The 12763-nt window shown below is 44.8% G+C and overlaps 1 protein-coding gene across 1 annotated transcript in view; it reads left to right on the plus strand.

The window, feature by feature from the left end:
• Window positions 1–474: 474 nt before the first annotated feature.
• Window positions 475–12763, plus strand: part of KCNH5 (potassium voltage-gated channel subfamily H member 5) — a 150238-nt gene continuing 137949 nt past the window's right edge. Inside the window, exon 1 of the mRNA XM_066551915.1 lies at window positions 475–596. Coding sequence (XP_066408012.1) covers window positions 524–596 — 73 coding nt within the window. The 5' untranslated portion in view covers window positions 475–523. The remainder of the gene's footprint in view (window positions 597–12763) is intronic.

Consider the following 12763-nt stretch of genomic DNA (forward strand, 5'->3'; position numbering starts at 1 on the left):
AAAAAAACAAAACCCACACAACCCAAAGAACAACCACAGACAAAACAACGTACAGATGCAAAACCAGGGCGTTTGCTGAGTTTCGCTCGGGGCAGAACTTCGCAGGGGACCAGCGAAGGCGGGGTGGGGTGGGGTGGGATGCTCGGGGGATGCTCGCGGACTCCGCGCGGTGCCTCCCGCATCCTCCCCATCCCGGGGCGTCCTTCCCCATCCCCTCCCGTCCCCCCCGCATCCTCCCCATCCCCTCCCGTCCCCCCCCATCCCCGGGCGTCCCCCGGGCCGGCGGGGCGGGCGCGCAGGCGCAGGGGGGGCGGGCGCGGCGCTGGGAGCGCGGAGCGCGGCGCGGCCCCAGACCGCGCTGCAGCCGCCGCGGGGGCGCCACTACCATGAGCGGCCGCGGCCGCCCCTGCGCGACTCACGGGCACCGGGCGCTGCCGCCGCCGCCGCCGCCGGCCCCCCCCCGCCGCCGCCGCCGCCGCCGCTGCCGCCGCGCACCCCCGGCCCCCGAGCCCGGCGCTGCAGGATGCCGGGGGGCAAGAGAGGGCTGGTGGCACCGCAGAACACCTTCCTGGAGAACATCGTCCGGCGCTCCAGCGGTGAGAGATCCCCCCCGTCATGCGTCCATCCGTCCGTCCGTCCGTCCATCCATCCATCCCTCGGTCCCTCCGGCGTTGCCGCGCCGGTGGGTCCGTGCCAAAGCGGTGCCTTCAAGGAACGCGATCCGCTCGTCCCCTCCGGAGCATCCCCTCGCGGTCCTTGCCCTGTCTCCCCGCACTTCTCACATCGCAATCGCTACTGCCAATTCGAACCTTCTTCTCTTTTATGATTATCTATTTATCCTCTTCGCTCATCGTGTCTTTAAATTTTTAAATATTTTTCTTCTTGTTCTTTAGTTTTGTAATAATTAGGACTTGTAACTATTTCCATTCAGGGGGTTCAAAGTTTTTTTGCAATTCTGTGGCACTTTAAAGTCTGTGGCAAAGGTGCCGGGAAAGCGGTGAGGGAGTGCCTGTGGTTTGGATGATGGCAGTCCTGTGGCTGAGCAAATGGGTTAAGAACTGTCTGCACTTGGTCATTTATGGCTCCTCTGTTAGGTGAATATTTACAGGGCTAGTTCAGGACTGTGGCATCCAGTTATTCCTTGCTGCTGGACTTAATTTCACCCTTTCTATTGCAAAGCAGTGATCAAGAGCACTGTACACAGCTCCATTAAAGTTACGATGTGTTTGCAGCCCACTGCCTCTTTGGGTGTGCTGGTGTAGATGCTGCTTTAGGCAAGTCCTGTGCTACTTATATTAATTTTTTAATGTAGTTTTTGCACTGGCACAGAGCTACTGAGACATAGGAGTGTTTGCAAAATGTAGGAGAGCTTGGCTTTGGGTTTTGCTAAAAGATAACTCCTTGGTAAGCCCAAGTTTAGGGTGATGCTGCCATGGGGAAGCACTGCTGTGCCAGCGTACACCTGGGGACAGGAGTGGGAAAGGTGAGCAGAGCAGAGCATAGAGAAAAATTACTACATTTAGTATTAATCAAGACACCAATGGATTGTGAAATTATGCTGAAAAATGTTCCTTTCCACCTTTCCATTTTGCACAGTGCTGGATGTACCTCTCAGTCACACCAGTGTGGTCTGGTGTGCTGGCTTGGAGTGGATTTAGACAGCAGGTAGTGAACTGGTGATTCATGGATTTTCCTCATGAGCAGGAGTGGGATGAGGAGTTGGAATTTGTTTTAAAATGTTGTGTTAAAATGTTGTTTTGTTTTAAAATGTTGTGTTAAAATGTTTAAAATGTTTAAAATGTTTTAAAATGTTGTGTTAAAATGCCAGCTTTGTATTAAGCTGTTTTTTGGGGTCTTCCTCCCTGTTGTGCTGCCTCTGTCAGTTCTGTGGTCGGCAGCTGACTCCCTGTCAAGCCCTGTGGCTGCCCGATCTCCAAGAGCTGCTTTCCCACAATAGTGTATTTATTTCCCAGAATAGTAAATGCAGGCTTAATTAACAGGCATTTATATAGCACTTTCCCTCTGACAATTTCAAAGTGTTGGGTGGAATTTAATTACACTTCATGGCTCCTTGTGGAAGAGGACATACAGAGGTTTTCTCAACCTGTTCATCCAATTGTGGCGTGAATGGGGGCTTGGGGCATCACAGCTGATTTCCCTAGGTCAGGCAGCATGTCAGTGGTAGGGCTGGGAGCACGGTTTGGGAATGCCATGGTTTTGTATTTTGTATACATGGTTTTGTATTTAATTAAATCCCACATCCTCCCTGGTGAAAGCTCAGTAAAGCTTTGGACATCAAAAACTGGAAAAGCTCAGAAGGCTTTTGAACATTATACTTAAAAAGAATGTATCCCCTCCAGTTTTTAACCTGGTTTAATTTAGGAGCATAAATCATGTTGATCTGGTCATTCATTCTGCTTTTTTTATGCCACTGATGATGTCTAAGCATGGTGCTCACTAGAGAGGTAAATCTTCCCTGTTGGACCCAAAGAGGAAAGTAGACTGGGAATTTGTATTTAACTCATGTAAGTTGTCAGTGTTGTGAGCTGAAACATGATTTAGTTCTTATTTTTGTCATCCAGCCTTATTTATCTTTTATAGAAATAGTAATTTGCATTGGATTCAGTGCTGTTTAATCCAAACTTAATAGTATACAGTGGAGCAAATCTGGTTCGAGTATCTGCCAGTGCTTGGAAGAAGACAAGGATTTGGTCTGCTGGGCTTGTTTTTAGACTTGGATTCACCAAGTTCCAAGGGATTTTTCATTGACAATTTGAGGAATGGGATGAAGGAAAGACTGATGATTGTTTTTTAAAATACATCTTCAACATTCCCCCCAAAAGGTTTTCTGTCACTGTTCCTGGTTCAGGAACATCCTCTTTTGAGATTTGTCACATTTATGCAATCCCACTGCACTTCTTGATCATAAATCTTTTCTTAACAACCAAGAGAGGGTTTGTAGGTACAGGTAATAACTTCTATTAGGCTACGGACACTGCTGAAAAAAATCAGGCAGGTATTTCAGCAGATAGGTTCTTCTTCAGGTGAAATAGAAGCAATGGCTTCAAAATGAAGTGTTGATGGAGATAAATTACTCAGAGTTGCCAGAGATGGATCCTAATAACAAAATTTATAGACAGAATTGTAATAATTTTAAAATGTGGAAAGTCAGGACTGGGAGCGGTGTGCAGGCTTGGTGTGGTGTCTAGCCTGGTGTTAAAAGCAATCATATATAAAATTTTCAGCATTATTTGGGCACTTTCTCTTTAGGAATGTCATGAACCCTTCCTTTTTACCTCATCTTTGGCTGCTCATCAGGTTAAAATTGTGGGAGAAGCCCTCACAGTGTACAGCCATGAGCAAAGCACCAAGGAGCCGAGCAGAAAGAAACAGGGTGGCTGTGGCTGGGCTGGCCATGAAATGGTGACCAAGGCTCTTTGCCCTCTGTGTGGGAGACTGGGAGAGCTGGGCTGCCCTGCTGGATGCCTCTCTCCATGCCAGGGTGTTTGGGAAGGATGGAGCTGCTGCCAGAGCGATGGAGAGGTGCCCACCGTGTTCCCTTGGGGGAACAACGTCTCCTTTTGGAGACAGTTTTACACCTTGGAGCTTGTGAAGTGTTTTAGGTCAGCGTTGAAGGTTGGTTTATGGGCAGCATCACAGGCTGCAGGTCCTTCCCAAAGCATGGGGGGTGCATGGCAGCCTCTGCTTTGCAGGGTCTTTGCCCTCATCACAGCTGAGCTCCCCTTAAGGAGAGCCAAAGCCCACAGCGAGAGCCCTCTGTCCTTAGGGCTGCTGTGCCTGGTGAAAGGGACAAGCAGACCTGTCTTCAGGGTAATCTCAGTGCACTCCCTGCAATCTTTATTTTCCCCCTTTCTTCTTTTAAAGCACAGGAAAAATACGCTGAGGCTTATCTGAGGCTCACAAAGGTTGATACGATCTCGCTCCAGCCTTGGCTGTGCCCTAGATCTTAAGAGCACCAGGTGTTTTGCTGAGCTGAAAGGTGTTTTGTGAGAGCACTGGGCTAAATCACATTAAGGTGACTGCCTTTTATTGCCATTAGTATTTGGGATGTTTAATAAGGACCATCCTAAGGGCAATGTTCTCTCCCAAGATGTTCTCAGCAGGCTGTGCCCATTATTACTGATATTGTGTTCACTTCTTCAGTGCATTCAGAGCTCTGAGTGATACTGACCTGTGCTCAGCACTGTGCAAGTGCAGAGGGTACAGAATTGGGCAAGTCTCTAGATCAGGGCTGGGATTTATGGACCTGTCCCATGGGCAGAGTCACCCAGCAAGTTGAGCCATACAAGTTTTGTTTCACTTACACAAATTCTATCAGCAGAAAAATTAAGTATATGTTAATGGCATAATTTGCTTTTATGGTAGAGCATGTATTTGTGGAAAGGGTGAGTCTTGGCAGCAATCTGCAATAAAGACTGCTAACAGTTTGGAAGAGGGGATGAATTTAGTGAAAAACTATATAATCTTACCTATATGATAAGAATCATCATTATTTGATATTGTTTCTGTTGCAATAACTCTTAGAAGCTTCCTCATGAAAGTGGGTCTTTTCACAAATGCATTTGGACACTGGGATGAAATTTTGGCTCTCTAAGGCTTACATGGGAATTTCAGCATGAGTTTTAATGAAGCTAGCATTTTATTCCTGGCCTTTTTCAGCTTTATGCTGTGTTCCTAAAAAGCAATTCCTTCCCACAGACCTTTATGCCCTGCTGGGTCCCTGTGACTGGTGGGTGAAAGGATCAGCCCCGTTCACAGGTGGTTTTTGCCAAGGCAGGTTACTTGGAAAGGAAGGGGAAACAAGTGCCACATCTGTATCAGTAAGACACCTTTCTAATTGTTATTCCACTGGTATTACAGCTAAAATAAGTGTCTCTTGTCTCTTCTGTTCTTACTAGCTGTGTAGGGTTCCTGTCTTCCAGGCAGGGATGTGGGACGTGATGCATGTGGGCTTCTCTCCCCTGCATTAACCCAAGCTGCATTTTCATCTGGCACCCATTAAATCACACATGCTGCACAGAGAAAGTTCTTTAAAGCAAAGTACTTCGGGTTTAGTGGGTGTCTCTCACTTGGGATCCTCTGAGAAAAATGCAGAGCTCAGCAGTTCCCTAAATCCCTGCTTGAAAGCAGGATGCACCATGGGGTGAAGGTTTGCATCCTCCAGTTCAACTCAGAAGTTAAAGAAGGGATTGCCAAGGTGCTCATGTCATTGGGGTTTTCTTTGGCATTCGAAGGCACAGGGTTCCTTCTGCAGTTTCTGTGACTGCAGGGAGCTTGCTGACACATAAATCAATGCAAAGTGGATTTTTACACTGACAAGCATTACTAGATGACATATGTGAGGGGTTTGCAATTGCAGACACCCTGTTTTCCTTGCTTTTCAAGTGGGCTCGCTGAGCACAGACAGATTAAGCATCTCTGTTTGCTGCTGCTGAAATTAGGGGAGTTCTGAATGGTCTAAAGCGTTTATTTTTACTTCTAAAAAATAGTTAGGGAAGCTCTGTGCCATTTTATTTAGAAACTTAGAGAATGCCATGTTGTTAGTGAAAGGAAAAGCTGGATTTTCTTGAGATATGATCAGCTGCTTTGTGGTTTTATTTCTAATTGTGGCTCTGCTTTCCCTTCCTTCCTTCCTTCCTTCCTTCCTTCCTTCCTTCCTTCCTTCCTTCCTTCCTTCCTTCCTTCCTTCCTTCCTTCCTTCCTTCCTTCCTTCCTTCCTTCCTTCCTTCCTTCCTTCCTTCCTTCCTTCCTTCCTTCCTTCCTTTTTCTTATTTTTCTTTCTTATCTTTCGTTCTGTTTTTGGTGGGGTGGTGGGAGAGGTTTCCATCCTCTCTTTTTGGGGGAAGTTTGAGAGCTGCTGAGCGCTTGCCACAAGAGGTCACTGCAAGAGTTGCTGCATTCCCAGGTTAATGTTGAAACCTGTGAGAAGGAAAATAATTACATTGATTTTTTTTTTTTTTAGGAAACATTCAGGTTTTCTTGTTGCAGTTGGAAAGATTTTGCAGCCAAAGAATAATTTCAGGAAGTGGAAATACATTTAATTAGCCTGTTTTATAGAGTGCTGTCTGGTGGTAAACTGGGATTTGAAGTTATTCTCTTGGATAGCTGAAGGAAATAGGATTTTCTGATTTGATAACATTAAATAATAGAAGATTTTGGAGTTGGTACTCTAATAATCTGCTTTTCAGATAAAAAACCAGGACAATACTTGTTTAATCAGCACACTCAGGGGACTGGCTATTGGAACTGCTAAGCCCTGGCTATCCCAAGTGCCCAGGGCCTGACTCCCCACCCAGGAGGGGTTCTGGGATCAGTCCTGTGGAAAGCTTTGCTCCAGCCCCTGGCACAGAGAGGAGAGCACAGAGGCTGCAGCTGATTTTCTGCCCAAGCAGTTTTTTGGAGAAGCAGCCAGGCCCTGTGGAACTTCAGCCAGGACTCGCTCAGTGTTTACAAGAGGAGCCCTGTGTCTGAAGAGCTCCTGGTACCACAATTTTCTCCTCTGGGAATGTGAAGGCAGCACTTTCATTTGTGTAAAGCTGCAAGTCTGGATTCTGCTTCTCCCTGAGGGTACCCGTGTGCCTTGAGTGAGAGCTACAGCGTGCTCCAGTTTGAATTTCGTCCCAGTACATCTATGTTGTGTTCTGCATAATTTTATTAGAGAGCAGATTCAGCAGTGGCATTTAGATGATAACTGGGATAGGTGAGGGTTAGTTTAATTCTAGGATAAATGGATGCGTGGGGGAGAAACTGTGATCAGAATTGTGTGAAATGTCATTTTTTCAGGTAATTCATAGAGATGCTCTCATGTCTTTACTGCCTCAGAGCTCTTCCTGGGGTCAGTGATGTGCCACAGGAAAGGCAGGGGCTCTTTGTGGGCTTCCACATTCCAAATGACTGCAGTTCATTTTCTGACTTTTGAGGAGGAAAATTTCAGGCAGGCCCTAATTTTTCTTCTTGAGCTCGCTTGCTAAATTGCTGAAAGCTGCTGTGTTCCCAGCTGAGTGGCTTACATGTGGATTTAATATTTCAGCCAGGGCTGGATTATTCATCTTCTGTTTTAGTTGAGGAGCACGTTTTTGAGGCAGGAAGTAGATAATTTCAGCATAGTCAGTGTGATCACACCTTGCTCTGGCTTTAGCCCTCTGCATCTTCATAATATGAGCATTAAATAAAGACAACACTGGCACAGAAAGATGACGTAAAGAGTCAGTCCTTTGAGAGGTTTTTTTTTGTTTTTTTTCAGGCAAGCAACACTTAATGTACTGGGTAAATTGGATGACACTGATGTTTTGCATGCTTTAAGGACACTGGGGAAACACTAGTTTGTTAGAAAAGAGCGCTGTGGTTTTACAGACAGGAGTACAAAGTGCTGGTGGAGGTTGTGCTTCAAGAGCAGAGGTTTGTCTGCAGCCAGCCCCAGAGCTGGAGGGATGCTGGTGCCTGTTGAGGCAGATTTCAGAGGGCTGTGCCCTCCAAGAGGGTTTAGGATCTTCCTCTGTATTCCATGGGGATGCAGCACATCTGCAGCACGTGGCTGGAGTCAGCAGAAGAAACATCTGGGATTGTCAGGGCCAGGACTTGCGCAGAAAAGCGAAGAAAATTAAAAAAGAGACGTTTTTTATTGCACCTCTCCTGAGCACACCCTTCCCAAGATGCTCTAAACAAGTCTGCAGCAATTTGCTGACCCTGTGTAGTTTTGAGGAGAATCAACTGACAGCAGTTGAAGTGGTTTGGGGCTTTTCTATTAGGGAAAAAAAAGGCAAATTGCAGATATTTCCCAGCCCCCATGAGGTCTGAGCTGCCTTTGCTGTGCAGTGGAAGGTGGCAGTTCTGAAGCTCTGTGTAAAGTTGACAGAGGTAGGAATTTGCCGCTAGATGAAAACGCTGCTGCTTTTTGTTATTATAATCATTACTGTTGTTTGGGTTCTGCCACTACTTTATTTTCTTTAGAACCTCTTTTCAGTGGTGACCTCTCTAAAAGAGGTCAGTTGCCAGTTTCCTTGAGAAGAAAGGGAATTCTCAAAAATGATGATTTAAACAATTTTGGTTGCAAGTGGTACCCAAACATTCTTGAGAAAAGATGATTAGAGACAATGTTTCTCACTTGGTTAAGCATATCTCCTGGAATGAATTAGCTCTTCTTGCTCTCCTGTCATTACATAACAAGAATTTTACACTGCTTTAGGCATTTTGTTAGTTTAAAAAATTGCTCGCCCGCTGTGGTCTTTTTATTTTGTTTTAATAACAAACACAAGGCTCAGCACCGTGTTGAGTGCCAGCTACTGCAAGATAGAGTAAGATTAAAAGCTTGCTGCTCTACAGCATAGGCTGCCTTTATACAAAAGAGCCTTTTTTACAAAATAAAATCGTGGCAACAGCAAATGCAGTGCCTTTTAAAAAATTGTTTTCTTCAGTTGTGTTTTCCAACGTGAAGTTTTGCTGACTGAATGCCTCTAATACCCTGTTTCCTTGCCATCAGCATTAAACCTTGCAAATAGGAGAGTTATGTTAGTTAATAAAAAGCCTGCTGCCTTCCTGAGAGGAATCTGGCAACTCTGAGACAGATAAATCTGCTGGCAGGCCCTGCTTTCCTTACAGACAGACAGACAGACAGACAGACAGAGAGACACTGGTGTTCAGAGGTGTTCAGTCAAGGAGCATGCACAACCTACAGAGCTGTGATTTGGGTTCCCTACAGCGCATCAGAAAGGGGAATGGGTGGAGAAGATGGTTGGTGGAGGCAATGACATCAAGACAAGCTTAGAAATAATAAAAATTGGCCTTTTACCTGTAAGGAAATGGGATGTGGACGTGCACTTTCAGTGCATTGGTGAAATCCAAGAAGGATGAACCATCACCAGGGATTTCTGGATAATCATAATGTGAGTTTTGAAATTAGCTGCATGTAAGTGTTTTCAGAGTACAAGATACCACACCATGGTCATCTGGATCCCAGTTTCCTGGAGTTTCACCACATGCTGGATCAGACCAGAGCCTGCCAGAGTTACTGTCCTGCTTGCAGCAGTCACCAGTGTCTCTCTGACCAGTGGGGAGGTCCCCAGCTTCTGTAGAAAAACACTTGTGAGGTTGGGAGCTTCTCAGAGAGAGATTTTCCTTTCTGGCCACAGCAGGGATGTTGCACAAATTTTGGTTTACAGCACCTTAGAGATGACATCAGCTGTATTTGTGCCCTGCCATTCATAACTTTGGCTGTCCTTGGCAATCCCTGCTGTGATCTTTCAGTGAAGTTGTGACAAAATTAAAGTAAATTCATGTGTTCTGGTGTAGGTGTAGTGACTGGATTCACTGATGCCCAGTTAAAAGTAACTAAACTCTGTTAAGAAACACTTTTTATTGACAATACCTCCAACAGAACATATTCTCTCAAAAGACTTGCTTGCAGAATAAAGTTCTTGTCTATTGGATCTGACAGGAATGTGGCTATGGAGGTTCTAGTGCTGCTGCCATGCCCATCACCCTGCCATTCCAGACATTTTCTTAGCTCCTTTTTCTTCTGAAGAGGGCCTAAAACTCCCCTTTTATCTGTCAAAGACTTGAGCAGGGAAGGAGAGGTTGCCTCTCCCATGAAGGGAGTCTGAACACCTCCAGTTTTGGCTGCCCTGTGGCAACTGGGGATGGAGATAAAATGAGGTTTTTTCCAGCCTTTGTTTCTTACACCTGGGTCAGGCAGCCAGCTGGAAATTGGAGAGAGTGGAATTTGCCATAGACTTGTGGAAATAATAATCAAAGATACAACTGTGATGACCTTTCTTAGCCAGGAAATCATGAATCTGAACTTTGGGAATATGAAAGTCAGCCATGCAGGATTTAGTCCAGAAATGGCTGTGGATCCATCCTCATTGGAGGGAACTGCAGAAATGGACTTTCAATGAATAGTTAGCGGTGATAACATGATTTTATAAAATTACAGTCAAAACCAGAGAGGTTTTCTCAAAATGTCCTGTCATCCAGTACACAGTTTGGATTTTTGCAGCTGGGTATGGACTGGCTCATGTAGAATTAAATCTGCATGGAGTTATGATTTGTTACTGTAGAAATAGGGAAGAATTAATGGTGTCTTGGCTGAAGAAAATAATGACTCATGATAAAATAGGAGGCAGGTTAAATACAGAGGGTCCTGTGAACACTGAGATTTGGGTACTCAATAAAACTGAAGGGTCAGACACTGACCTGTTCTTCCTTCAATTTTATCAAGTTGCTCAGTGAGCAGCTGCATTAATGAAACATGGATTCCTGTGGATTTGTGCATGCACTTGGATTTATTGGTCTCTAACAAGAGGCAAAGATTGATTTAATATTTTCCTTTGACTGGAATTGCACAGACACACACACACACACACACACACACACACACACACACACACACACACACACACACAGATATTGGTAATGGACCTGGCAGTGCTGAGTTTGCAGTTGGGCTCAATAATCTTGGAGGTCTTTTCAAACCTAAAAGATTCTATGATTCATTTTCCTGTGCTGAGAATGGATGAATGAGCTTTGCTTCATTAGGAGACAAGGGTAAAGGAAAAAAGTCAATTAAGTAAAGGAAAATTCAAGGGGACAAAAAAAAACCCCACTGTCTAAAATCAGGTCAAGTTTCTAATATGAATATTATGGATCTGATCTAACATTAAAAATTAAAAATACTAATATCTACCAAGATGTTTCTAGTGTCTTTTTTACTTCAAACTTTATGGGATTGAAAAGAAAAACAGACCTACAACAATTTGTCAATAGCTTGGCTTTACATTTTGTCCCCTCCTAAGTTTCTTGTGTGGATTTGATCAGTTTGTTGAATGCCTTATCAAATATTTTGAGACCCTCAGGTGCAAAGAAGTATAAAATCTATAGAAAACAACCATTAAATGCTATTTACCTGGCTGCACCACATATCTTCTGCTGTGTGCCCTGTGTCGTGAAACAGGGATGTGGTGGGAGTACCCAACTGAGTTCATGTCTGAGGCTGGGGAGGCTTTGCAGGAGCTTTGTCTGCTCTTGGACTGTGGCCCTCTGGGGAGCTCAGGGATGTGCAGAGCATCCCTGAGTGCATCATCACCAGGCTGTGCCTTTTGTGTCAAGGTGTGTTGTTGGAACCCAGGACATCCCTCTGGCTGTCCTGATCAGCCCAGACCCCTGCCAGGGGGCTCAGAGACCCTGGCACAGAGCCCAAGATGCCCCTGTGGTTTTGATTATGACCCATGGAGCAAGTTACCAACCTTAGATGAAGATCTGCAAGCCATGACAAATTAAGTAGAATGAGAGTGAATTTATCACAAGGTGAAAAAGCAGATTTTTGGGTTTTTAGAATGGGGGTTCAGGGTGCAAGATGGAGGGATCTGGGCATGTCCAGCCTTTCTCCTTCTTCTTCTTGGCCTCCATCTTCTGCTGTGATGTTGGCACTTTTGGATTGGTTTAGAGTAGAAGCTCACTGTCTAACATAGGTGATAGGTGTTGGAAAGTAATTGTAAACATTGCACACGTAGTTTTTAGTATAAAGACATAACACTGCCCTGGGGCAGGCAGAGTGCCTGGAACTGCCCTGCTGGATGGACCTCGGCAGGACAGCAGGAAGAATTTTACAGATAAGGAGCAATAAACAACCTTGAGACAGAGAAATGAAGAGCCCTGACTCCTTCTTCAAGCACTGGGCTGGGAAAAGAGACTTTCCAGCTTTTCTTGGGGTCACTCTGACCAGCGAGAGATCCCAAGAGTGTGTGAGCAGAATTTCGGCCAGAGATGGTTCTATAAAGACAATCTTTCCAAATCTAACTTGCAGCCTTGGGTTGTGTCCCTGTGGGATGGGAAATTCAGAATTGCTGATGCTCCCAGCACCTCCAGCTTCTGGAGTGTGGTGGTGATGGGGTGGCAGCCATGGGGACAGCCCAGGTTTGGGGGTGTCTCCCCTTTTCCAAACTGGAGGTGCTGCCTAATGACAAAAGGAAAAAAGCCTTGCAACAGTGTTGAAGTGGTAAAATAAAAAGCAACTCTTTAATGAAAGCTGCAAAATACGGTGCACAAATACGGCTCTGTGCACACATGAGAAAAGATTTTCACAATTTTTTTTAAGGTTAATTAATTAGTGTATCAGGCCAGTGCCTCCAATAGGAAATCAGTTACCCCAGTAACCCACCCTTGGGTCAGCCCTTTGGAGTTGCTCCCAGGGCTTCTTTGCCCTATTTTCTTGTTATATTTTTTAAGTTCTGGTGGAAAACAAAACGTCCTTATGAGAAATTCTCTCCTTAAGTATAAGATTAAACAGAATTTCGAGAATGTGATAGAAAAGGGTTTAGCTCATTACGAGAAAGGGCAGGAAAAGTACTAGAAGGTATACAAATATTAAAAATCTACAAGGCTAAAAATATATGAAAATATGTAAAAAGCTAAAAAATCTTTAGATATCAGTGGAGATGCAGGTGTGGGGGGACTGCAGCCAGTACAGTGAGATGAGCTCCAGCAAACCCAGGGGCCCAGGGGTTTGAGCTGGTGGAATCCAGGGATATTTTATGTAATGCTCAGGTTTTACTCTGTGTCTTCTGCTGTTTGTAGACAGGGCATCTTTCTGGGCAGGAAAGCAAATTTTTAAAGTTGACATTTAGGCTTAAAGACTATTTGTAAAGGATCTGAATAAATGCCTTGAGTGTAAAAGTAGATTTCACAAAATCTAAACTTCTATTTCTTCCATTGGTTGGCTTTTAAATATTTTAAAATCTGCTTTTCT

Source organism: Molothrus aeneus, chromosome 6, assembly GCF_037042795.1.
Source record: "Molothrus aeneus isolate 106 chromosome 6, BPBGC_Maene_1.0, whole genome shotgun sequence".
In the NCBI taxonomy this organism is placed as follows: Eukaryota; Metazoa; Chordata; class Aves; order Passeriformes; family Icteridae; genus Molothrus; species Molothrus aeneus.